Raw genomic sequence first — 27,385 nt, forward strand, 5'->3', positions numbered from 1 at the left:
TTTTAAAAAACAATTTAATCTCAGACCATTTAGCTGCAATAAAGCAGTAGGTGGTCAGGACTGCTGCTTATCAGATTGACTATCCTGGGACCATCACTCATGTTCTCCTTGTGCCATCCTTTTGGCCTTGGAGCATTTTCTTAGTGCTCACTGGACATGGTCAGGAGAGGGGTTTCACTCCTTTTCTACAGTGCTTTGAGCAGATTACTAACAAAGGATGTCAGGTATCATAGGATCAGGATTGTTTGGGTTGGAAGGGACCTTGAAGATCACCCAGTTCCAACCCTCTGCCATGGGCAGGGACAACTTCCACTCGACCAGGTTGCTCGAAGCCCCGTCCAACCTGGCCTTGAACATTTTCAGGGATGGGGCAGTCACAACTTTTCTGGGCAACCTGTGCCAGCACCCCAGCGCCCTCAGTATAAAAAAAATTCTTTATTTTATCTAGTCTGAATCTACCCTCTTTCAGAGAGGTAATACATTTCATTTGATTGGTCATGTAACTTGCATGTGGGATTATAAATTGTTACTGAAATTGGCAATAAGAAACCCCTAAAACTTAATTTGTGAGCATTGGTGGTCAGACATTCTTTTATTATCAGTGCTGGGCACACAGGAGGATTGCCCCTCTGATCATGTGTGACCCATTCTCGGCTCAGCATAGCTAATACTTATCTACAATTTTACATATTCAGCAAATGTCTTGCATATTCACTACTTCTCTTATAAAGTTCATACGTATGTTAATTAGTCCTAAGAAGTTCTTCAGAAGTCCTTATTTGGTTACTAGGGGGTCTCCTGGTGGTCTCTTGGTGGTCATTTGAAGCGTGAACTTTACTTGAACTTGCCCGTTGAGCAGCGCATTTACAGCTGGTTGGTTACAGAGCGCCTTTGTTCAGTGTCTCTTATCCAAAAAGTGGATACTCAGTGTACCACTACTACCACTACTTCAACTAAACCATAGAATCATAGAATCAGCCGGGTTGGAAAAGACCTCTGAGATCATCAAGTCCAACCCTTGATCCACTACCACGGTAGTTACTAGACCATGGCACTGATGCCACATCCAGTCTCATCTTAAAAACCTCCAGGGACGGAGAATCCACTGCTTCTCTGGGCAGCCCATTCCAACGCCTGATTACCCTCTCTGTAAAGAATTCCTCCCTAATATCTAAACCTAAACCTCTCCATGCCCTCGTCTTACTGATAGTTGCCTGGGAGAAGAGACCAACCCCCACCCAGCTCCTGTCAGGGAGTTGTAGAGAGTGATGAGGTCTCCCCTGAGCCTCCTCTTTGGGCTGAACAGCCCCAGCTCCCTCAGCCTCTCCTCACAGGACTGGTGCTCCAGTCCCTTCACCAGCCTCGTTGCTTTCCTCAGAAACTCGCTTATTTCGCACCCTCCTCAACACAAACTTCCGACAGAAAATTACCGAGCGGCGGATAATTATTGCTCTTATTTTTACATTGTGATAGGCCGGTGGGGGGAAAAAAAAATAATTACAGAACAACGGGGGATTATTGCTCTCAATACCAGCCGCTCAAAGACGATTTAAAACACCACCTTCTCCCCGAATAAAAACGCGACTCTTTTTTTTTTTTTTTTTTTTTCTGCTACGCCCTCGCCCCCCGCCCTTCCCTTCCCTTCCCTCCTCACGGCGACTACAAGCCCCCAAGAATGCGGCGCCGGGCGCCGCCCTTCCGCCGCCGGGGCGGGCGGCCGAGCCGGGCGCCGCCGCCGCCTTTGCGGACTGGAGGACGATGTCTCGCTGCAGCCCCGCCGCCCGCCTGCTCGGCCGCGTCCTCCGCGTGAACAGTACCGGACGCGGGCCCTCCCCGCCGCCCTGGCACCGCTGTTGGGCCCACGGGGGGGGGGCAGGGCGGGGACCAGGGGCAGGGCTGGGCAAGGTCACGGCGGAGCCGCGGCATGCTGAGAAGGGGCCGCGGGCGGCCAGCGGGGGTGTCCCCGGCGGGGACCGGCGGGTGTCCCGCCGCGTCGCAGCGCTGCTCCGGGCGCCGGCTTTGCCCTCCTCGGAGCGCGCTGGCAACTGCTCTGCGGGGCAGGGTACGGCCTGGCTGCGAGGAGGCTGGTTAATAAAATATACGGGAAGTTTGTTTTTTTTCCCCGCGGAGGGTGGGCGCCCGCGGGGACGGGGAGCGAGGAAGGTTGTTCTTCTCCGCGTTGCGGCCCCGGAAAGAATAAAAAGGTCAAGGGCCAGAGGAAGCTGGTAGAGGTGGGTGGTGGGTTGGGCGAGAGGCCGCTTGAGGCCCCTGAGTTACCCTGTGGTTTCAGCACAAGGCGGTGAAGTTGTTTTTGTGTGTTGGCCTCTTTTTGTGGAGAGCACGAGCAGTCCGACGCTAATACTTCGGCTTGAAACATTTACTGAGTGTTGTGGAGAGCACGAGCGGTCCGAGACTAGTACTTCACCCGGAAACATTTAATATGTGTTGTTCTGAACATCATAATAAAACAACAAAGTGCTTCCCTTTTTTTCTTTTTATTCCTTTTTTTTTTTTTCTCCGTGCTTTTTTTGCTCAGTTAAAGCTACGTTCTCTATTGAAGAGGAGACTTTGCAAGGGCTTGTAGTACACAGAAGGGGGGATGGCTTTAAACTGAAATAAAGTAAGTTTAGATTAGCTTTAGGAAGAAATTATTGGCTGTAAGAGTGATGAGACCCTGGCACAAGTTGTGGATGTCCCATCCCTGGAAGTGTCCAAGGCCAAGTTGGACAGGGCTTGGGGCAACCTGGTCTGGTGGAAGGTGTCCCTGCCTATGGCAGGGGGTTGGAACTGGGTGGTCTTGATGGTCCCTTCCAACCCAAACCATTCTGTGATTCCATGAAATTAGTGTGGGTCACAAGAGCAGTTTCTTGGAATCTGAACTGAGGAAATAGTGCATTAATTTGGTTCTTGCAGCTGAAAATGAATGGACGAAGTTAAATCTACCTCCTTTCACTCCACACAAAGTGTTTTTGTCTCGGTGGGATGGTGACTTGCAGGTCAGGGTCTGGCAACAGGATCTCACAGCCATAATCTGGTGTGAGTAGTTCCTGTGGCACACCTGCTGTCCAGTTGGGTATCCATTCCTGCCTCTTGTTCTCCGTGAACAGGAACAGAAAACTATTTTCTTACTATACAGTTAATTTCTGCCACTTTAGCTTTTGAATTGGCTCCCCTGAGCCTGATGACAATTGGTTCTGATGGAGGGGAACAGATGGGAATGTAGCACCTTCCAATTTAGTTTAATTTATACTCCCAGCAAAGCTACTCTTGGGTGCAGTTTTATGTGTTAAAACTCCACATTGTTCCCTTTACAAATAGCAGTAAGAGATTCAGGGAATAGTTCTTAAAATTATTTTGAGGGGTAGAGGAAAAGAAGAGATCTAAGGGGCTCAAGAAATGTCTTTTTGCAGCTGTTCATGAAATCTTTTAGAGAAACTCATGCAAGATGACGTAGTCTTTCATTGGAAACCTTTGCTTGGTTTGATAGTCTTTACAAAATGTTAAAAAACTGCTGAAACCTTAAATTTGGACTTTGTGCATACATTTTCACTAACAAATAATTACCATCTGTTTCTCTTAGTGATTTAAAACCATGAATTTCTGGTGTTGTTCTGTTGCAAAAGAGATGCAAACTCTTATTTTTGTTGCTGCGTTGCTGAGGGAAACTTGCAGGGTGTGTATCCTTAAGGTTTGAATCAGGAAGCTGCGAAAAGAGAGTATAAAATATGTCAGTGAATGGCAAGTGCTGCTCAGAGGTCAGTTCAGAGCACTGGTTGTATGTGGATGGAGTCAGGAGAAAACAGTGCTGGTCTGTACCACACTTAGAAGAGTCTTTTCTAGGCACCTGAATGGATTGGAGAGTCAGGATTAGGGATTTCATGTCCTGTGCCTGTTAGAAGGCTCTGGAGAGCTCTTAGATTAAAAGATTACAGTAATTATGTGAGTAACCCTGGCAAAGGATTGCTGCAGAAATAGCAGCCCAAACTGAGGAATTCCTGAATTGTTGTTATGTCAACAGTGTGGAGAGAGGAAAGCTCACAAAGCTTTTCCTGCATGCGTTCTCAGTGGAGTGTGCCTTGGAGTGGGGAAAAGCAGCTTGTTGGCATTAAAGAAATAGATAATTTGTGCTGAGAAGGAACTTTTGAGTTAGGAGAGAAAGATGTGTTGAAAGGGCTGAAATTTTTCTGCGTGTCATTTCCCATTAGTCCTAGCTTCATTTTGATGTGGTAGGTGTAGCACAGTCATTGCATCTGCCCTTTACAGCCTGATTCATTGACTTAATTCCTCAACTCCTATTTCATGTTCACAGATTGGGGTTGCCATAATTAACAGGAATTTGGCAAGAGAAGGGTGAGAGAAGAGTGGCTGGGGACTGATACCTAGAAATGCTCTGAGAGCATAATCCTCTTAAACAAAGGAGCAAGATATTTTGAACAATCCCTCACGAGCGTGAAAACTTCTTTGTCAATAAGGATCATCTTCTGCTAATGTAACTGATAACCTCAAGGGTGAATTCTGGAGGTGGGTTTATGCTCTTCTGTGCTGTCAGAAGCTCCCCAGAACTACTCTGTCCTCCTCAGGCCTTGCATTTGTAGGCAGACGAAGGAGAAGGAAGGTGGTCATAAAAGTGCAAATTAAACGTGTCCAAAATATCAAAAGGATTTCTCAGAAACAAGCTGAATGCCCATAACTAATTGAAGATAAAGAGAGGGGTGGGATGTGTGTGTGTGTAAAAAAGGATTTCTTAGCATTTTAAGTAGCATTCCTTGTACCTCAGTCCTTCCCTCAGTTTCCCCTGTGGTGATCTCCATTTCCTCCATTTCACTGGAGCCCATATGATTTCTAAGGCTTTCTTCTTTCCTTGCTTATGTAATAGAAGAGGAATGTCTTCCTTCATCCCTGAGTTCTGTGGCTTCTTCAAAGAGTAACAGAGGAAGAATTTCATTTATAACTTTTCAGTCTTCTGGCAATGTGGGTATGAGCTCAGGTCCCTGTAGAATCTGCTGTTTCATCTTGCTATTATACTGTGCTTGCTTTATGAGCACCCTCAGATGTTACCTCACCTTCCAAATTCCATTTTTTTTTTTGATCTGGGTTAAATGGGGGTAAAGAAGGGGGCACTTTGGCTGGATTCCTGTCCATAGGAAATCTTACAAGAGTCCTGAAAATAACAAGTTTTCCACTTTGTATAGTTTGAGTGAAGAAGAGATTTAGCCCTTAGTATCTGTGCTGCCACCTGGCTTGCACAACCCAAATAAGTTGTGGGCTGGACTAGATGACCTTTAAAGGTCCCTTCCAATGCAAACTATTCCATGATTCTATGAAATGTAGCTCGGGTTGCATTGTTTTAAATGAGATTTTTGCCTGTGAGGTGTTGCTGCTCAAGGAGTGCCTGAAAGCTCAGTGTGAACACCAGTGTGCTTTAAAACACCATGTAAATGGGTCAGTTTTCTTTTTAATGTGCAAATTCATGATTGGACTTCATGATAAATAACAGGGTATTTTTCAAAAAGATTTGTTCATTGTAATTCACAAGTGAGCTTAAAGCCCTGCTGGAGCCCATGGATAATGAGGTTTTTTCCTGAGATAGATGTAGGTGGATTTCTCTGTTTCTTGAACTGCAGTGAGTTCTGGGCTTGGCTGGGGCCTTGTTTCTGGACATGCCAGAGTAACTACCAGCACAGTGTGTGTGTTGGAGTATCTGTCTGTAGTTTTTAGTAAGTTTTCTTTACTGTAAAACAGTTGATGTTCCATATACAGGCTTTTTGCTAAATTTAGATCTTGCTTTACATCTCCTCTGAGACAGCTGGGGTTTGGTGTTTGAGCACTTTTCATAACTGCTTGGTTATCCTGTACAATGGGCCAAAGTAGGCTCTTGCCACAGTACGTCTCAGTTTTTAGCTATCTAGAAGTTAAAGGACTGGAAAGCCAAAATAAATGCATCTTGTTATTTGTATAACTTTATTTTTAAACAGAACAGAGGTGTGGCAGAAATGAAAGGGTTGCCTGGGAAAGATTGTCCAGTCTCTTGTTTTATTTTTAATACTCTTTGCTAAAGGCCTATTGCAGGCCTTCGTTCAACTTAGAACTCTGATTTGACAAAACACAACATTTCCCCTGTGCTTTGGTAAGATTTGGATTTGATAAGACTTGTCCTTGTGCTCCAGGACTTCATCTGGAGCCTTCACCTTTGCAGCTTGGCCTGTAATTTAGGCTTGTGCATTAAAATAGCATCACCAATGGGTTTGACTCTTGCTGGTTCACAGCTGAAGAGCAAATTTTTTTTCTTTCATTTTTTCTTCCGTCCTCCAGACTTCATGAAGCAACATGCATTTAGAGTCAAGCACCCAAATTTGTTCTAGTAAAAGCAATTGTCTAAACGGGTTTGGAAGTCGGGAGGCAGGTCCTGGGTGGAAGTTGAGACTTGGATTCTATTTCTGACTCCTACCTGCTGTGAACTGAGGCATGCCATTCCCACTTTCCACCTGTTTCCTTCTCATCTTGTATCTGTCTTAACTATGTAAATTGCCGGCTCCTTGCACCCAGGACTTGCTGTTTGTGCCACATGGAGCAGAGCCTCATCCTGACCCCGTGACCTTGCTGCTCCTGCTGTGCTGATAACCAGGGCAAATGTTTCTGCTGCAGGCAGGGCCAGGAACACAAGTCAAAAACTGTATCATCCCACTTTAAAACCCTCAATAACTCAGACTCATCGATCCTGGAAACTGCAAGGTGATTTTTAGGTTTTTTTTCCTTAAATTTCTTAAAAAGTATATTGCTCCCTGGCCATGGGCCCATGCTAAGCTGCCTCTCTCTAGAGACAGCAGACAGCTCAAGCCTATAGCCAGGCTTTTTTGAACCAGCTGTATTTTCTCTGAAGCAGGGCCATACAGTAATGTAAGAAGCACATAGGGGTTTCAACAGTAAATCCACACAAAGCTTAAATTTTAAGCTGCCTTTTAGATATCAGTGCTTAGATTTTTTTTTTTTTGGTAGCTTGGAAAATGCTCAAAAGCTTTTTATCCTTGAAAAATATATTTATACAGTGTTCTGAAAAGTGGGAATTGACAAACTTAAGCTTTCAAAAACAGTTTTGTGCAAGGTTATAAATATCTGAAAATAGATCTGGAATGGACAGCTGGACTGAGAGTGTGGAATTGCTTTAAGGTGTGGAGAAATGAGTGACTGTGAGTTTGTCAACAACAAAGAGGGTGTGGAGTCTCCCTCAGTGGAGATATGCAGGAACCATCTGGATACAATCCTGTGCAATATGCTCTTGGATGACCCTGCTTGAGCAGGGAGGTTGGACCAGATGCCCCACTGTGTTCCCTTCCAACCTGACCCATTCTGTGATTTTTATTTTTATTTTTTCAAAGTACTGAAGTTGCTGAGTGACAAATGTGTGGCTAGCAAGCATCCCTCTCTTATTTTGCAGGTGGATTTGTCAGTGGTGCAGCACAGACTCTATAAAACTTAGATTTGAATCAGTTTAGTGTTGCCTGTTTACTCTTTCCCCTTGCAGGCCCATTTCCAAACATTCCCTCCCATGCTCCTGGGAGCCCAGACTGTTCTTCCCAAGGCATTGCTGGTGGTGATGACTGTAGCAGCTTCTTCTCAAGGGACATCATCCTTTGCTGCTCTCAGGGTTGGGTTTTACCCAGTCACACCTGCTGCCCATGAGGGATTGCCTGAATGGCTGGGATCAGGCAGACTGATTCCCTGCTCTCCTGACCAGCATTCCAGCTGTTTCTGTGCCTCTTTTGCCTCTCCTTTGCTGGAGGCAGGCTGCTGTTTGCCAGCTGTGTGTTTGAGTGAGTTTATGTTGCAGTGCAGGTGCAGGGCTTTGCAGCCTTGTCTAGGAAGGCCAAGTCCTTGACCAAGGATGAGGATCATCCTGTGCTGTCTTCTGCCTGCATCTTAACCCTGCTCGTTAAATCTCAGCCTCAGGCATATTTACACAGAGTCATAGAATGGTTTGGGTTGGAAGAGACCTTGAAGATGATGGTCTAGTTCACAGCCACTTGCCATGGGCAGGGACACCTTCCACTAGATCAGGTTGCCCCAAGCCCCATCTAACCTGACCTTGAACACTTCCAGGGACGGGGCATCCACAACTTCCCTGGGCAACCTGTGCCAGGGCCTCATCACCGTCAGTAAAGATTTTTTTCTTAATATCTAATCTAAAACTACTCTCTTTCAATTTGAACCCATTCTCCCTTGTCCTATCACTATATGCCCTTGTAAATAGTCTTGCCCCATCTTTCCTGTAAGTTTCTTTCAGGTACTGGAAGGCCACAGTTAGGTCACCCCCAAAGCCTTCTCTTTTCCAGGCTGAATAATCCCAGTTCTCAGCCTTTCTGCATAGCAGAGTTGCTCCATCCCTCTGATCAACTTGGTCCCTCCTGTGCTGGGACCCCAGAGCTGGAGGCAGCACTGCAGGTGGAGTCTCACCTGAGCGGGACAGAGGGACAGAATCACCTCCCTCATCCTACTGCCCACAGTGCTTTGGATGCAGCCCAGGATATGGTTGGCTTTTGTATGGCTTTTTATATGGATTTGGTGTGGACTTTGTCTATTACTGCTTTGTATTTCCTGGCATAACAAATTCTGCAGCAGTATTTGTGCATAATGTTGTGATTTAGGTTAAAACCCTGCAGGTCACCTAAAGTGCACTTTCACGACTTTCCTTATGAGTTTACTGCATGCAAGTCTGTACCTTTCTCTGCTGAGCTTTGCTTCATCTCGATCTGAAGTTGAGGATCTGCTGCAGATCCTTAGAGAACGGCAGGAGTGGTTGGAGTTAGTCCCGGATTTGCCAGCACTTTCTAAGAACAGAGTAAGGACTTTAGATTTAGCAATAGTGCTGATGTCTGTGCACTGGTTCTCGTATGATTTGGTTTCTCATCTAACTTTTTTTTGGATAGAAATAAAGCATAACAGCAATGTAGCACTAAAATTTAGCTGGCAAAAGTACTTGTGGAAGAGTCCCATGTAGTTCTGTCATAGAAATGGGTATGTACATGGATCTTAAATTTTCTGCACTTTTTTACCACACCATATAAATTGTTATAATGCATTTTAGTAAATTCCGTGCATTAAGAGTTTCTGTTGAAAAATACCTTTTTCCTTTTTTTCCCCCACTGAATAGTTTTTATATCCTTCCTAAAAATAGAAAATAAATATCCTTTTCTTGTTCAGACATGCCTGAATAAGTATATGGAGCAGTCCAGGGATCATGATTCAGAATCGCTTACTTTGATTTCAACTTCACTTTTTACTTCCTCAGATCTTAGTTGGTGGATCTTTAAAAGAGCTGAAGGGTTTTATAGTAACATGCTGTTGTTGATTTCTGCATTAGGATTGTGCCTTCCTGGGTTCACTCTATGCATAAAATAAAGTTTTTATGTAAAAGACTTGCAGGGAGTAAATTGGCTCTGATCCCCTCAAAACTCTGGTGTTTGAAAAAGCAATGGCAATAAATGTGTGCATCTTTTTTATACCAGAAGACCTCTCCTTCCTCCTCATCTCAAGCTTTCTTGGAGGGTAAAATTCTGCGCATTTCTTTTTTAATCGTTTGATGTCAACATATCTTTTCCCTCAGCACAGGTACCATCATTCTCCTGAGCTTTTTGATATCAGCACACGCTGTGCTCTTTTTCTGCAATTGTGTTGTTTTCTTTTGTCAGTACCAGAGTTGTGAGAACTGAATTGAAAATCATTCTAGTGGAATATCTGGAGAGCTGTGTTTCCTCACAAGCCCGAGTGCATGTCCAGCAGCGATGTCTAGGTGCCTTTAGCCAGGAATCTGCTGGAAGAAAATCTCTTGCTGTACTGTCTTGCTTGGCATTAGGTTTTACCTGGGCTGAGGTGCCCTTGAGCTCTTCAATTATCTCTCCTTGTCTAGCCTGGACTGTGCTCTGTTCACAGGAGGTGTAACACAGTACTTGTGGTGTCATGCCTCTGGATATTACGATTTTAGTTCTACTTTGCCACTTTGCAGAATTTCTGAGAGGATGGAGACATGTTCATTTGCAAATGAAAATAGTGGTTAAGAAGTTGTATCTGTCTGTCACTTGTCATGAGGAATCCTGATATTAAGTGCTTGATATGAGAAATACTCCCCTGATTTCTAGTAAACTGGGTAATCACACGATAGGGTGAACTGCACGTGTTTAATATCTTAGAATGACAAGCACTGAATGCAGCTTCAGAGCAGAAAACATGAGCTGCTCATGGTCTTTTGATACAAGCACTAATCGATATGCACTTACTTGATAGGACATTTTTTGACTCAGAGTCTGACAGAACAGTGGATTAATGGTTTGTTCTCTCTTCTGTTTTTTTTCTCTAGTTCAACAGAATGGAGTCCGACACTGCTCCTACACGGCATCTAGGAAAAATCTGTATGTTAACAAAAACACAAAGGTTATCTGTCAGGGTTTTACAGGCAAACAGGTATGCTTATGAGCTATTTCTTCTATCACCTTTTCAGTTCAGAAATTTAATTGCCTGAAAAACTTAATAATGTATGAAAGGGATTATACACTGGATTTGTCTGTCTCAATAGGAAGCTGAACTTCCTTCACCATCAGGAAGGTCCTTCAGCGCTGTGGTTTCCTTTTTTTGACCAAATACCTGTGCACAAGCTTGAAACTTGGTTTTGAGTCATCTTTATAGTACTTTTCATTTTTGTTCTTCATTTTGATCTTAAGACTTTTTATTGTATACAGCTGAAAGGGTTTCTTTGTAAAAGGAGATTTGCAAAAAAAACCCTGTAAAAACCTTACCATTTTAGAAGTACCTCTTTCACAAATGCATTTGAGTATCAATGCCTATGAATTAAATTTCTGATTTTATTTCAGGATATTTAATAATTTTCTCAGATTCACTCTCTTACACATTTGCAAGGGGAGAAGGCTGCTTTTGTAAAACTATCAGCTAGTCATGGATGAGAATGCTAATTTCTTCTATTTTACTATAGTGTTTGTCATCTACCAGACTTGATGTGGACAATAAAACGTGGCTGGTGTGTCTGCAGGTGTATTAGCAACACACAGCAAAATATCCTTTAGCATGCAACTGCAGTGCTCTGATATAAAAGGAGAAGCAGAGCATATGAGCATGGTCTGAACTCATTTAAAAACATGTCAATGCACTCTTCAAAATACCTGATTGTATACGTGTAGTGAAAACTTCCCTTCTCATTGTAAATTTAAGTGCCATAAATTACCTTCAGAATTACAGATAGCATCAGAATTTTTGGTTAATTTTATTTGCTATTACATGCCTTTTAACTTCACTTATTTTCCCTCTCACAGGGCACCTTTCACAGCCAGCAGGCGTTGGACTATGGCACCAATCTAGTTGGAGGAATTTCTCCAGGGAAAGGGGGAAAAACTCATCTAGGTCTGCCTGTGTTTAATTCTGTGAAGGAGGTAATTTGCAGCGGTGACTGGAGGGCACACAATTTAATGCTGCTGAAGGGCTCCTTATTTCATTGCTCACGCTGAAGAGACAAATATTTGAGCCGTGGATGTCACTGGGCAAGGAGTGAAATAGAAGCCTTGTGAAAGAGGGAGCATTCAGTGTGGTCAAGTACAAGTTTGGCTTCCACTGTGAAGTTCACAGAGTCTGGATACACTTGCTTTATGCATGCAACTAGATTCTGATTGATTCTGGTGTGTATGATGAATTTTTAGAAAACTGTTTTCTAAGAGTATTTATGATGGTGATCATGGGGCAGATCCTTTCCAGACAGTGGTCAGTTCTCAGTTCCCTACTTGCACTCTGTGTCCCATCTTCAGGGAATTTAAATCTTGCTTTGATCATAGTCAATTAATACATATCCATTTACTTAATTTATGCCTGAGAATGGATGTATTTTAAATGATTTGTTGTCAGATGTTGTCTCCAGCCCCACTAAGTATGTGATGTATTTTTTTGTTGTGTCCACTGTAGGCCAAAGAGCAAACAGGTGCCTCTGCCACTGTGATATATGTCCCTCCCCCGTTTGCTGCTGCTGCCATCAACGAGGCAATCGATGCAGAGATGCCCTTGGTCGTGTGCATCACTGAAGGGATCCCCCAGCAGGACATGGTGCGGGTCAAACACAGGCTGGTCAGGCAGGGCAAGACCCGGCTGGTGGGCCCAAACTGCCCTGGAGTCATCAATGTAAGTGGTTTCTGGGTTTGGCCCGAGGCTGGACCGTGCTTAGTGGTGGTTTGAATGTTCCATCTGACCTCTCCCACTCTTTCCTTAGCCTGGAGAATGTAAAATTGGTATCATGCCTGGTCACATTCACAAGAAGGGAAGAATCGGTGAGTTTTTGAATATTTATGCATCATCTAGAACTTAATTCATTGCTCTGGTGTTCTGCCTCATGAGGCTGGGCACATCCTGTCCCACAGACAGTTAGTACAGCTTGTCTGCCCTCGGTTTGTAAGTGAATTTTGGCATTATCAATCCTGAAGGCCAAAATCAAGAAGTCTTTCATAACAGGACTGGGTGCTCATGGTAGAGGCAAAGCAAGTGGAAGTTGCCTTAGATAGTGTGATGGCCTTGGTGTCTCCAAAGGAGAGTCTTGAGGAAACTTCCATTTATCTTGGAATTTGAGAGGACTAAGCTCCTCAATGCTATTCCTTCCAATAGCTTGGCTCCTTAGGACCTATTGTGAGCTCATTATTACAGCAAAGAGAAGAGATTACAGGCAAGTTTATAATGTGACAATTTAGACAACTATTGAAACATCACAAGGGGAAGTGACAAATATACCCAGTTCTCAGGCAGTGTAGTTAAGGGCAGAAAGGCAGTGACTTGTTCATGTTAGTTACACACACTGTGTATAATCACACACCCTGTTGCATGCAAATCTTTTGTCCTGACTTTTGTTGACTCCTTTTGTTGGCTAGAAATAACAACTTGATTTTTTAAAAAAATAATGCAGTTCAGGAGCTATAGAGAAAATTCCTCCAAAATATAAATTTCTACTTAAATAGAGCTTCATAAACACTGTTGTAGACAGTATATGCTGTATGTTTCTTGTCAGCAAGGTAACTGGTTTAACTTGATCACTTTGCACCACTACTTCTATTTTTGATGAAAACTGTATTTTTTGTGGGAAAGCCTGTTCAATGCTCTTGAACTAAAGGGACTCAGTGCAGTTTTTCTAGCATGAGAAACTATCTTTTCCTCTTAACTACTTCTGACTTGAGAACATACTGCACCTAGGGAATGCTGGAAGATGTGTTAACGCTCGTGTTACACCTCCAGCTTTCAAAAGTGCCTGTAAACCTGGAATTGAAAAACCAGATGGCTGCAATTACGCCCTTTGTAGAAACCATTGAGACATTGCTCTACGACTGTGAAAAGCAACATCAACCAATGTTGCCCTGAGCTCCCTTCTGAGTCAAGGTTCTCTTCAGATTTTCTAAATACCTACAAGAAATGTCCTGTAGTCACAAGTTATTACAATCTGAATGCAAGGCACGTCAAGTGCAAAAGAATATTTTAAATCCTGAACCCAGTAGCTCTGACATTGCTGGAAATGTTTTCGATGGTTTTCCAAGGATCAAGGAATAAAAACGGAGCTGTGCCATCCTCCCAGCTTCGTCTAACACTGTGATGACCTTGGGTGATGTGCTCCCCAGCTTTCTATTACTGTGAGGCATCCAGGAATCATCTGAATATACTGCTATAAAAATAGCCACAGTCTTTGGACTCTTGTCTGTAGCTTCTCTGGAGCAATCTGATCTTAATGGCAAACATAGCAAGAAAAAGCCTTTGCTAGTACACATCTCAGCTGTCCAACAGTATAAATAGTTGATTAAACTAAGGTTGTTAGTCTAGTGGTGTATTTTCTCCTCTGTTCATGCAATATACTTATGATATTCCTTGCTAGATGGCTTGAAGTAGATGGAAGATTATGTCTGTTCTTCGTAGAAACCTTTCCTTTTGTACCATTAGTGGAAGTCTTGGAAAAATGAAGAAAAAGCCATGCAAATATTTTGCCCCTGATCTGGGCTCTGTGTTACCTTCCACTCTGAATTTAAAACTGGGGTTGTGGTTTCTTGTAATATTGTCACGTAAATGCCGAGTGAGTTTTGTAGAGCAGCAACAAAACTTAATAGTGATAACCTACATTTGTGCAGCATATTTCTGTTCTGGAGGATCTCTCCTGTGCCTGGCCTTACTGAGGATGTGATTAATACAGAATTCTTTTGTTGACTACTGAACTGCAGCTTTGCCTCAAGTTCAGTGCATCAGCTACTTGCACACAAGATAAGAACTATATTCTTCTATTTTGTTTTCAGTTTTCTTTCCTGGTAGGGCTGTAGCATGATGAATTTTGTCTCAGCCAGTGTTATTGAATTCCTGGGCAGGTTTAGTCTGTTGACAGTTAAGTGTCAAAAAGTGACAACCAAGAAACAGTACAGATAGAATCTTACGGAGAGTTTTCATGTTTTGGCAAGGACAGATGGAAAAGCTGGCATCTGGTGTTGTTTATTAAGGTGATTTTCATGAATAAAAGTGCAGCTGCCTCTAGTCATGTGCTTAACTCTGTTAATATTAAGTTTATCTTCTTTTCTTTCCTAAAGGTATTGTGTCAAGATCTGGAACCTTGACATATGAGGCTGTTCATCAGACAACGCAAGTTGGATTGGGGCAGTCTTTCTGTGTTGGTAGGTTTCCTTGGAAACAACCTACTGGACCAAGACTAATCTGGTTTTTCTTTACAGAATAAATCCAAAGTAATTCCTTTACCCAAGTATAGAAGTTGCTGAATGGCAGTCGTGTTGAGAAATGAGATCCCTGTATGCTGTGAAGAGTATAGCCCTTCTTTCTTATTGTTTCCACATCAGGTTAATAAAATCCTAAAAACCAGCTTTGAACAGAGAAGTGCCAGCAAATATGATGTCAATTTGAAAACAGATTTTCCCAAGAAGTTTACTATTATAAGGGGATAGGCATTTAGTTGGGTATGTTAAGTAAATTCAGTTTTCTTACAGCAAAATTCTAGAGCTGGGGTCTCAGTCCTTCTGTGCCCATAATATTTTGTTTACAGTGTGAAAGGTGAACGTTCAGATATCAAAGCTTTCTGTAAATTGTGGGGGAGGTATTTGGAGCAGGAATTTGACACACTCAGACTTGGCAAGAGCCTTCAGAGCTGCCTGTCTCATGAGCCTTTGGGAATACTCCTCATGCTGAAATTTACTTTGCAACTTTTATCATAAATGCAATATCATTATCTTGAGTAAGTCTTTTTCGTGTGGTTTTAATTTTTTTTCAGGGATTGGAGGTGATCCCTTCAATGGAACTAATTTTATTGACTGCCTTGATGTCTTCTTGAAGGATCCTCATACCGAGGGGATCATATTGATTGGGGAAATTGGAGGAAATGCTGAAGAAGATGCAGCAGCATTTTTGAAAGAACATAATTCTGTAAGTCTTAAACATGTTGCTTCCAGACACCTTTGTAGTTAACCAACTTCTTTTGCCACTTCAAGGAAAACTCAGTTCAGTTTCTAATGTCTGCTTACAAAAACAGTACTACAAAACAGTATTACTTTTATTAAAGAGAAAGAGGTGAAATTAGGAGCTTTGTCCAGATTAAATGTAACGGTTGGACTTGATCTTAGAGGTCTTTCCAACCTTAATGATTCTGTGAACTGGAGAGCAGTGTCAACTTAGATTTTTATTCCTGTAACAATGCTTGTAGTGAATTTTTATTTTTATTTTTTTTTGTAGTATATATGGCTCTGTAGAGAGATTTAAATTTCTCTTTGCTTCTGCTTTATGATGGTTATCAGGAGAGAAGGTATTCCACACTCTTTAAGCCTTTTTGTTCGTGTCACCTGAAGTTTCTGGCTGTTTAATGTCTTTGCCTGGCTGGTTGATATTTAAATACAAAATAGAAAATAAAAAATCTGCCATCTGGAATTGCTTTTCCTCTCACCCTCCCCCCTGTAACTGGGTATCTTTTGTTTCTTCCCAGGGCCCAAATGCCAAGCCAGTGGTGTCGTTCATTGCCGGCCTGACGGCGCCTCCGGGCAGGCGGATGGGCCACGCTGGAGCAATCATTGCTGGGGGAAAAGGGGGAGCTAAGGAGAAGATTGCAGCCCTTCAGAGTGCAGGTGTTGTGGTCAGCATGTCCCCTGCTCAGCTGGGCAGCACCATCTACAAGGTGTGTCTCTAGAAATTTGTCCATGTGGCCATCCAGAGCAAGAAGCCACTTCTCAGGGAATACAAGTTGGGAGTGCATCTCTTACCCAGATACTCTGTTGCTCTGGACTTGGTTAAATATAAGAGCTCTCTTGACTGAACAAGCTGAAATTACTACTTAAAAGATATGTGCATACAGTTTTATGTGATACTGTTTTATAGAAAAGTAAACATGGCAAAATAGAGAAGAGATTCCATTTTACTTTCAAGTGCAGCAACTTGTCGAAATTGTTTTCTGGATGCAAAGAACCCAAATTAATTTAAAACATGAGAACATTCTCTGTAAGTAGGATGTTTGAGGAAGGAGAGCCTTGGCATATAAGTCTGTTTTAAGTACTAATTCAGAGTTATGGTTGAATGTATACAGCTGAAAAACTGAGGTATGGAACGGGATTATTTGCATTTTCCTTAGTTGATATCTAAAAGAAGGGGTTGCTTCACAGCTAGAGGAAATGCATAATTCAGCTGTTTTAGGTATTTTTTGTTTCCTGTGGTGACTGTATAGTACAACATCTCCACAGGGTGCTGTGGGATTCTTCTCTTCTTCTGTTGTATATTTTCTTTACTAAAATGAAAATCTTTATTTTGTTTCTTCTCTCGCTTGAGTCCTTTGCTGTAAGGATTCTACTGCAGCTATTACACAGCACTGGGGTTTTTCAAGCCCATTATGTTATGCCTGGGAGCAAATGGTTCCTTGACAATATTGCAGTCTGAGAGCATGCCCTGACTGCAGTCTGGCACTTTCCATAGCTGTTTTGCTAATGTGAGGTGGGAGAATGCTTATTCTCCTTTCCCCTAGCTTGCACACTTTTATGCATTTTATATTTTAATGTTTAATTCCAGTTTCTAATTCTTAAAATAAGTTTTGCTAAGATAAGCACAAAGTAATTTAAAATATAACAGTAATAGAAGCATTTTCTTTTTTCTCCCACTGGTAACATCTGTGTGCTCTTTGCAGGAGTTCGAGAAAAGGAAATTGCTGTAAGAGAAGACACTTTGGAATATGGTCTCCAAAACACCAGTGCAGCACCTGGCCTCTGCTTACCTTTTGTCTGCTAATCTTCAGTTGCCCAAATGACTGATGCCCAAATGACTTGGAAGCCATAAACCTCCTGGCTAAACCTGTTTTGATGTCTCCCTTGTTTCAGACGTTATCACCTCGTTGTAAATCACAGCAAATTAATAAATCTACTACTAAATCTGACCCATCTTTTGAATTCCTGAAGCAGAGCTATTTTCTTCAGTCATCATAAAAAAAAATCCTTTGTAACTTAAGCACTGCCCATTTTTAAGGTAAAGTTGCCTGTAGAGATGCTTTTAAGGATCAAGGCACTGACTTTATGCACATGCCACACTTTACTTTGTTTTTAAAAACTCCAGTCCCACTTGTTTGTTGCTGGCAAGTATGTTTGAACAACAGGCCAAAGTTTCCGTCCATTAAACCAAAGCTGCTGGATCTGAAGGGATTGCTTGTTGATCCACGTAGCTGGATATGCCTGAGGTCCAGACTTTCTCTTCAAGGCTGACTAGCCATGCACAGTGCAGTTCTCTACTGGCAAGGAATTCTGTTGGTTGTGTATAGAGATGGAATTGTTATTCACAAAAATTAATCTAATTTCACATGCAAAATATATATTCAAAATTGTCTGTATCTGTGAAGATGGTTTGGTCTTTAGCTTACATTACCTTAATTGCCACTTTATCTTAACTAGAATTGTATTGCTAGTGTTCTGAAATTCTAATAACAATGCGACATAGAGGAGGAGAGTTATTCTCTAAAAAAAAGAACATAATAAGGTAACTTACTTGTTAACCACTCCCAGCACTGTAATGGAAAGCCCTTTTTTTTTACTGTGGATATAGCCCAAATATTGTACCTATAAATAAGTGTTATAGGTTTTATCAAGGTGGACTAAATCCCAGATTGTTTTATATAGAGGACTGAAAGTTCATGTAACCTGGCACTTGTCTAGAGCTAACCTGGTGTTCCATAAAGGTGCTGTTACAAAAACTTGTGTTGTTATTTATTTAAAACTGTTCTTAGTTTTCTTACTCCGATCCCTGTGGAATTTCTCTTCCTAAAGCAAGCAGTAGGCAGATGTCTCAATGCTGACATTTACAGCTCCTAGAGCTGAGCCCTGATGAAATGCATAAAAGGACAGGTCATATCTGTGCTGCACTGAATGTCTATTAATGCACTTTATATATGGTCACGCATCAGTCAGGTGATCCAGGGACAGAGACCAGGTGCTGTATTGTTCACCTTGGAGTGATTTACTCAGATGAACCTGACAGCCAGCCACTGGATGGCTGAAAGCAGGATTGGGCAGTAAATCATTTGATAAAGTCTATGGCAACAGATAAGGGTTTTTATCTGCTCGGTTTTCTGGTGGCGCCTGATTAAATCTGGAGCAAAAAGACCAGAAGGTGCCCTTTAACTAGAGAGATACACCTGCTAAAATGTCTCAGTCTGTGCAAGAGGGCAGTTCCTCAGCAGTGAGTGTCAGGGTATTGCAGCCAGTCTTCTTATAAGCCTGATAATCAAAGTAACTCATCGAGGTGCTGTGCTGCTCCACAGCACAATCTTTGGGATGGGTGGTGCTTCCTGATGAACTGCCCGAATTCCATCCTCGTCCCCACTATCATAACAGATGATCTTCCAGGACAACTGAGGTGTAGTAAGTTTCCTGCTTGGGGTTGTTCCATGGAAGCTCTTCCAGAGGCACCAGGTATTTTAGAAGACAGCCATAAACTGCAATGATTGCTGCACCCTGAGAAAGCATTTCCTTGTATCTTGAAACTTGAGGATGAGTTTAAAAATTCCCTTTTGATGGCAAGGTTTGCAGCAGTGTCTGGTGCTGCATCTTAGCAGCTGCCTGGATCTGCTCCAGCCTGTGGAAGCAGTTTGTACTAACCTGCAACTGAGTGTCACCAAAGGATGGGGAAGGAACCTGACCTTGCCTGATAGAAATGCTTAGGCTATGCAGTTTCCCTGCCTAAAAATGTGCACTTGACAAATATGAGCTAATTAATGACAATGACTCTTTGGAAAACGTATTCACATCTGTTTAGTGCCGTATGTTCTGAATAAATGTTTTGGGTAATCTGATCTGGAAAATCGTTCATTTATTTGTCTTTTTGGAGGCAAAAGTTAGGTTAGTGCTGAGCCTTAAACCTGTTACTATTTGATAACCCAGTAAGTAGTTTTTATGTGCAAGAGAAACGCTGCTAATGTTGCTCTTCTTGTAAAATTTTTCCTTGATCTACACTTGGCAGTGATGTCTGTCCATAAATCACTTTCGGTTTTGAGAGATCAATTCTAGAAGTTCATTTTGGTTAGGGAAGTTTATTTCTGATTATCTAGAACAAAGAGAGCAGGATGTAGACCCACTTTTTTTTTTCATCTTACTGAACAATACTTGCCTTTGGATGATCTCCAATACTCATTGGTAGGTGCCCCTTGAGTTTAATAATGTTGTTAAATTTTTTTGTGGTTGATTACAGAGGTTGGCACCCACACTGTGCCTTTTGTGGGTCTTAGAATGTGAATTCATGCCTCATTTTTTTTCTTCTGTGTTTATGGTGTTTTGCAGGATGAATGTTTCCTTATGTAATATTTTGGGGGAAGACAGTGGTAAGTTACTCTCAGAGAATCACAGAGTGTTTTGGGTTTGGAATGTACCTTAAAGACCATCCTGTTCCAACCCCCTGCCATTGTCAGGGACACCTTCCACCAGACCAGGTTACTCAGAGCCCCATCCAGCCTGGCCTCTCTATACCTTTGTCCTTAAAATGATGCTCTGGTGTGAGATTCTGGCAAGGGGATTTCTAAAGATTCCCTCTAGTGTAGCACACGAATGAAAACAAAAGAAAATACTGATGCCAATAAGTTGGATCACATAAGGTCTCCTTTGTGCACTGAAGGTGGAGGGAGAAGAAGAGACTGCTGTAAGATGGTCAGCTCTAGATTGCCCAGAGAAGTTGTGGCTGCCCCATCCCTGGAAGTGTTTGAGGCCAGGTTGGACAGGGCTTTGAGCAATCTGGGATAGTGGGAGGTGTCCCTGCTCATGGCAGGGTGGGTTGGGACTAGGTGATCTTTAAAATCCATTCCAACCCCTTAGCGTTCTGTGATTCTACGATTCTTATTTACCTGGTTCTTTCGTGGCAGATTGAAATTCTGCAACAGTGCTAATTAAAACCACTGAGCTGCCGTGTTGAGATGGTCTGGCTGGTTTTAGTTGAATCAAAGATGCAACCTAATTTTGATGTGAAACAATATATTTCAAGCTTTAAGCTGAGGAGAGGAGCACTCCTTCATGGGCCTTGCTGGTGTCAGGTGGATTAGAGGTTGTGCTCTGGCAGAAGGCTGATAATCAAGGAGACTCAAAAGTTCCTGCAAAGTCAGATTGTCTGTCAGCCTAGGGTGGTGACTGATCCCTGCTCAGATTCAGACCCTGGTCCCCACAGGTCCAGTGATTGGATTCCCTGGTAGCAGCCAGGTGTCAGTGCAAATTGGGCCAGGAAATGCTGGGATCTGAGCCACGAGAGACAGATTTGAAGAAGTTTCAAGAAGCAGCTCAGACTGACAACCGTGCTTATGGCTTCAAAGTGGTGGCCAACTTGTGATGCCCAAAGAATGAGGTCTTAATTTTGTTGAAACTGTGGAATTAAGTCTTATGCACAAACATCATAATTTACTCAGTTTACCATCACCTTTACCCTCCCTTTCCTGCTGCCTGTTGCTGGTCAGGATTAGATTACAGCTTTTCCTAAGAAGGGCTGTCTGATGCCATGGGCAGGAGCCTGCAGGTGATTTTGGAAGGTGGCAATAGGAGTTGTGCTGCAGTGGATACCTGGCAGGCAGCAGATTCCAGGTGTTTTGCACAGCAGGCTGTTCCTTCCAGAGCATCTGTACAGGGCTGGGAGTGCTGAGACAGCCTCCAGCTTTGGGATGACCACAAGTAGCTGCTGAAGAGGGGAGAGTCAAGGTTTGATGTTTTCCACAGAAATTTTAACACACACAAAAAAAGATCTCTTGGATATCAACTTCCAGCACTCCAATAGTGATTAAATGAGATTTATACTACATGTCTTTGGCCATATTGTTCAATAATTGTTTTTTTTAATGAATTATTTCATGAGGCATTGAGCTGTATTTCTCTATCAGAGATATATATCCCAGCACAGGGTGGTGCACTTGGTCTGTACTTAAGGCTACAGGCAAAAGCACATTCGGGAATTGCTGCTTGACTTGCATCCAACTTCTGCTCTGTGCAGCCCAAGGCACTGAGGACCCTTCACAGAGGGTTGACTGAGGTGAGTGGTGGGGGAAGCTCAGTAAGGTATTTCACAGTTTAGAGTAAATAATGCACTATCCTGAATTTATCTGCCACTTCCTCCTTTCCTGCCCAGGCTGGATGAACCCTATGACAGAATGTACAATGGAGATGATTCTATGATAATTCAGGAATTATAACTGTTAGGTACCATTTTTAGGGAGAGGTTGCTTTGATATGTCCCCTGTCCTTGTATGTCTGGCAATTTGGTTTAGTGTTGAATGGACCTAAAATCAATGTGAACAATTTTGCGAAATTTCTTGACTCAGAAATGCTGAAACACTCAGTTTTCATAAAGAATTTGCCAGCTTGTCCCATCTGAACTCGAGGTGCAAACAGGTTGGTTTCTAGACATGGAATCCTGAGAGTTTTGCTTCAGTTAAAAACTTCAGGAAACTCACTAAGAAGATCACCAGGGTTGTGGGGATTTTTGGGGGGTGTTTTTTGGTGGTTCCAAGTCTGTTTTTTCGGTGGTTCCAAGTCTGGTTTTTCTGGCACCTCTTCTCTTCAGCCTGATATCTGTCAGACCTGCTGAGCATCCACAGCTCGCTCGCAGGACCCAGAACCAGGCAGTTCACTGCCACTCAGAGCATCCAAAAACTCTCGTTAAAACTGACTTGCTTTCTCCAAGTTACATGATCTCAAAAGAAAAGGAAAGAGATCACTCTCTGTTTACACAAACCACATAAATTTATAGAACTGGGAGAAAAGAGTGCTATAATGACTAACCACACAGAGCAGTGTTTGTGCTGGCAGTAGGTGCAGTAGCCTATAACGATGTCTGTGCTGTGCAGATACATAATTAAGGGTCTCTTAAAACCTATTCTGTTGCTGTAAAAGACAGCACAGCAAATTTATAGTTTTCAGCACATCTGTAATGTAACGAGACAGTCGCTTTAAAAATCCCCACCAGCCTCCAAACCTGTTCCTTTTCATTTGCCTTTTTGCTCTCTAGGTGGCAGGTTTTGACTCCAAAACACTGTTTTGGTTCCTTCTCTGAACTGGGGCTCAAAATGTGCCGGAGAAATAGAAGATGAAAACAAACCACTACTACTGTATTTTTTCTCGGTGTTAGATTGATTTATGATCATGTCCTTTCATGTGAGCTGGAGAGAGGTGTTAAAGAACCTGCCTGGTTTCCTCCCAGTGTTCTCAGTACACCTGTGATGTTGAAATTTCTTCTTGGTTTTTTCATGCTTGTGTGAGTATGTTGTGTGAACTGTGTGGGCTTGGCAGGCAAATGGGATCTGCCTTAGAGAAATACCTGTCTTCATTTTGAAGCAGGCAAGAAATGGCTGGGACTGTTTTTTTTCAAGGGCTTAGCAACTCTGACTTTCCTTTTTTCTTAAATTCAGTTGCCCAAGGCTGGAGGGGGGAAGAGGAAGGGCTGTTAGGGAGCAGAGAAATGAATTGACAGGCTGAAAAGGATTTTATTTTTTTTTTATTTACAACAGGAAAAAACAACCCAAACAAAACCAGTGTGCAGTAAATAAAACAAACTCCTATGAGATAGTCACTGGCTGCTGACTCTCTAGAGAGAAGCAGCAGGAGATTTTGCTCTATGGAAGAAAAGCATCTCCCATGGGTCTTGTCCACCAGGCTCCATACACTGAAGGTGCCCAGGGCAATGGGTGAGCTGTGCCCAAAGGGCTTGGACCAGTCCCACTCCTCTGAGTGCCAGCTGGGGGACAGGACCAATTTAGTTTAGTGGAACCAACCCTGTCTAGTGGAAGGTGTCCCTGCCCATGGCAGGGAGTTGGAACTAGATGGTCCTTCTGAGTTCTCTTCCAACACAAACCATTCTATGATTCTGTGATTGAGGGTCTTAAGTGTCAGCCCTTGCCTGGCAAAGAGGCTGCAGGGAGTCTTGTGAGCTGGGAGTTCTGTTTGGAAATGGCTGCTGTGCACGTGGAGCCAACTGTGTGGAGGCACCTGCACGTAGAAGTGTCTCTGATTTGCGGCCTAAAGGACTGTGTCTTACTCAAGGTCACCCTCTCCTTTCTCGTTCTGCTTTCAGACTGCAAGTCTTATTATTAACTAGAGCAATAGCTGCAAGGAGGAGAAGCAATAGACGGGAGTTTTAGTCTCCAGTCATTTCAGTCATTTCACTAAATGTATTTTATTTATCTTTCTGTAGGCAACTGTTATGCTTGTTCAAGCCAGGCACTGAATTTTTTTTCTTTCCCAGAGTACAGATGTACAGAGTACAGACTTGGATGTAAATCCAGCCAAAGCTCACAGATTCCAGCCTTGACTGTGGTTCAGCCCTGTCCTGAAACATGGAATCTGGGGCAAGATCCATATCCACCTCCCAAAGTTTAGACACGTGACAGAAGTGATTGCCCGGGGAACATGTATGAGAAACAAGGCAAGGACAGCAGAACCTCTGAAATGGTCATGTAGACACATTTTATTTTTGTCCTCCAATGATTATAGCAGAAACTTAGACACCCAAGACACACACCTTCACACCTGCATGGGGGTGGCTACACCAGCAGGACAACTTGGTTGGCTCTATCTGGAGCTACAGCCCTCCTCACCTTGGCCAACTGACTGACCCAAAAATCATGCTGGAAGTTTCTGCCACTCCCACGTTTGAAGTCACCTGAACTTTCCTTCCAGTTTCAAGTTTACAGGATCTTACTCAATATGCGCCGTGTTATCCTCGTTTCTGACGCATTGAAACACAGCAGCAAATCTGTATTTTTCAATTTGTCCTGTTTATGGTACAGCCCATTTCCGTTGCAAAAACGCTGTTAATAGTTTATTTAATGTGTCTTTTATAAATCATTGAGAATGCCGAGATCTGATTCTTGTAGGGGGAATGAAATCATGCAGCATTAATCCACTCTTTTGTGCAATGATGGAAAACAATATAATTAGAAGCCATTCTTTCAGCCCAGAAATTGTAATTGGATTGTGAATTTTATAGCAGCAGCCTTCAAAAAATAAACAAGAATTAGTCAACTAAAGAAAATATGCTCAGCTTGTTTCCAAGAGGGGCTGTGTTATGTGATTAACTTTGGGGTTTATTTTTTGCTCATTTTTTTTATTTACTCCTGGCAAATAAGGCATCCTTGGAGGTTTCAAACATGGAATTTTTTTCCCTAGGAAAACCTTCTGTGGTGCCAGTCCCTTAGCCTGAAGCAGGCACCTGCAGTCCTCCTGTCCTCTTTGCTTTCCACCTTGAAGTTTACTTGGAGTACCTCTGGATGTGTTAGTGCTCCTGTGGATCAGATTTTGAGATCTGGTCGAGAAGCCAGTGTTCCCTAAATGAGGGTGATATAGCAATGGGCAAAAATGGAAGGAAAAAACTTAAACCCCTGTAAAATGAGGGTGTTGGAGAGCACCAGAGGCACAAGAGGGAAGGCAGAAGGGGAATGGTGGAGGGGAGGGGAGTTGTCTGTATTTACTGCTCACCTATTTAACCTGCACTGAAGCTCAGGAAAGAAATTGCTTGTCAAGGTATTTATTAGCTCTGCTCATGATAAATGGTAGAAATTATCTTTTGTGAAGCACTTAATGAGGACTGGGTAGAAAACAGGCTTCTCATCCAGTGGGAATCACAGAATCATTAAGGTTGGAAAAGGCCTGTAAGATCATCAATTCTAACTATTAACCCAACATTGCCAGGTCCCCACTAAACCATGTCCCTAAGCACCACATCTGTGTGTTTTTTGAACACTTCCAGGGATGCTAATTACACCACTTCCCTGTTCCAATGCCCAACCATCCTTTCTGTGAAGAATTTTTTCCCAATACCAATATCCACTCTATCTGGAGCTTCCTTATAACCCTGCCAGCCCAACAGTGAAGGTGGTGGCTGGATCTGCAAAGCTATGTAGGAATCTTAGGGCATCTCCTTCACAGTGTTTTGTGTTCCAGCAGCGTGTAAACGTGGATGTTCTTCCTTAAGGAACTCCACCATCCTCTTCTCTCTTTAACCTTGACCTCGAATTTCCCAGAGGGAAAGCTGTTTCCAGTTCTCTCCAGACAACTAAACACTTCATTGTCAACTTACACAGTAAGGGCCCATTTGAATTTTTTGCCAGACAGTGAAAAGTGTGGTTTGGTAAACACTGTGTATTCTTATGGAGTCATTGTTACCTTTGGTTTATGGTTAAATACACCCAGTAACAACACAGTCCCTTGAAAATGCTCATATCCATAAATTTGAGATCCTCCACTCTCCCCCCAGCCCATGAGGCTTTGCAGTCATCCTCACTACATCACTGTCCCACAGACAGGGCTGGGGACCCTCTCGTGGCAGCTTTATGGCTGATGCCTGAAGAATGAGCTGTTACTCCTTGCAAATTATTTTCTAGATTGCCACCGAAGTATACATCATTGTGTCATGGGATGGCAACTATATTAAATCTGGTTAGATAGTTAGGGTGGGTTGCTGTCATAAATCAGCCTCTGCCTGCCTTGTTGTGGTGGAAATACAATCAGTAGTTGTTGCAGTGCTTTGTATAGTTAAAAACATTTCTTTTTGCAAAGCAAATTTTTAGTACTTCTCCGATCCATTAACATCCTGTCTATTTGCCGCTTGGAAAAAAAACCCCAAACACATCATCCTTTTAGAACTGCATAGTCACTTCACTAATGCATCCGTAGGAACATTTGGAAGTCGTTAAAAAGGGGAATTATTTCATCATGATAAAAAAAGAAGAATGAGAACAGCTCAGCTGAAAAGATTGCGTTGTCAGTTCTGATTTAATGTGTGAATAATGCTAGCAGGATGGGGAGAACATCTTCTGCTGGATAGATTGTTTTTATGTTGTTAGAGTCTGTGTGCTGGGATTTACAGCTCAGAACTAAGTTGTTTGTTTTTTTTCAGAGGCTGGTTGTAATGAACTGGGGTTTGTTTCGTTTCTCCTGACTGTAAGGATCACCCGAGTGCCAGTCATGCAGAAGCTTGAAGGTGGTACGGATTAGAGGAAGTCAGCATAAAGTTCAGACCAAAAGCCCTACTGCCATCTCTCAGGTTCTTGTTATGTGCCTTTAATTCTGCTCTGTAAGTGCCCAGCTCCAGAGGCAACACTCCCTGCTGGGAGGCTGCCAGCCTATTGCAGGGACTATATCTCATTTTGGAGGGGCAGTTTGGTAGCTCATACCCCAGGGCTGTGGAGAAAAACCTGAAAACCTGACTTGCCTGCAACCTAAGAGCTCAGAAACTGAAATGAAAGGAACCACTCTGCGTCCTCTGGAGATGGTAGAGCTATAAAACCCTTTTGTAGAGTTCCTTTTGCAAAAACATAAGCAACGAAACAATTTTTTAGAGGGTTTAAGAGCTGGGGTTTTGAGGACCCTTCTACCCCTTGTGGCAATTTCCCTTCTTTGAAGCCATTAAACAACATGGCCAAGGCTTCCAGGGAGGATCTGAACATGGAAGAAATGGAAAAGTTACATTCCTGACCAAACCTCTTCAACTGATGTGAGTCAGCTACGTCAGCTCTGGGAGTTACAAGATGGCAAGAGATGGTTTTCTTGTAGAACCACAGAAAGGTTTTGGTTGGAAGGGACCTTAAAGACCACCTAGTTGCAACCTCTCTGCCATGGCAGGGACACCTTCCACTAGACCAGGTTGCTCCAAGCCCCATCCAGGTGGTTAAAGACAGGCTGAGATTAGCAGCTTGCTGGCATTCTATTTGAGAATATTTTTGTCCTGTTCACTTGTTAGGTTTATGTTATCTTTTAGGTTGGGCTATCTTTTCCCAACCAGAGAAGTGAATTCCAGCCTTAGGATTTGAAAATTATGTTCTCCACGGATGCAGCACTAAAGATCAGCTCATAAATGCCAATTATCCCAGGTAGCAGAAGGTCCTGCA

At 42.8% G+C, this 27,385-nt stretch overlaps 1 protein-coding gene across 1 annotated transcript; it reads left to right on the forward strand.

Annotated features, from left to right (window-relative positions):
• The first annotated feature begins 1,758 nt into the window (after nt 1–1,758).
• On the forward strand, nt 1,759–19,327 carry SUCLG1 (succinate-CoA ligase alpha subunit). The gene is made up of 9 exons (XM_029965320.1): nt 1,759–1,813; nt 10,352–10,455; nt 11,319–11,435; nt 11,959–12,171; nt 12,260–12,317; nt 14,595–14,678; nt 15,287–15,438; nt 15,992–16,180; nt 17,177–19,327. The coding sequence occupies exons 1-9, from the start codon at nt 1,759–1,761 to the stop codon at nt 17,201–17,203; spliced, it is 999 nt and encodes a 332-aa protein (XP_029821180.1). The 3' UTR covers nt 17,204–19,327.
• The last annotated feature ends 8,058 nt before the right edge of the window (nt 19,328–27,385 follow it).

The sequence above is a fragment of the Manacus vitellinus genome, unplaced genomic scaffold, assembly GCF_001715985.3.
Source record: "Manacus vitellinus isolate BGI_N305 unplaced genomic scaffold, ASM171598v3 scaffold_98_pilon, whole genome shotgun sequence".
NCBI lineage: Eukaryota > Metazoa > Chordata > Aves > Passeriformes > Pipridae > Manacus > Manacus vitellinus.

Coding starts and splice junctions, on each gene's coding strand:
- SUCLG1 (XM_029965320.1), top strand. CDS start 1,759: ATGTCTCGCTGCAGCCCCGCCGCCCGCCTGCTCGGCCGCGTCCTCCGC. Junction 12,318..14,594: donor TCACAAGAAGGGAAGAATCG/GTGAGTTTTTGA, acceptor TCTTTCCTAAAG/GTATTGTGTCAAGATCTGGA. Junction 16,181..17,176: donor TGGGCAGCACCATCTACAAG/GTGTGTCTCTAG, acceptor TGCTCTTTGCAG/GAGTTCGAGAAAAGGAAATT.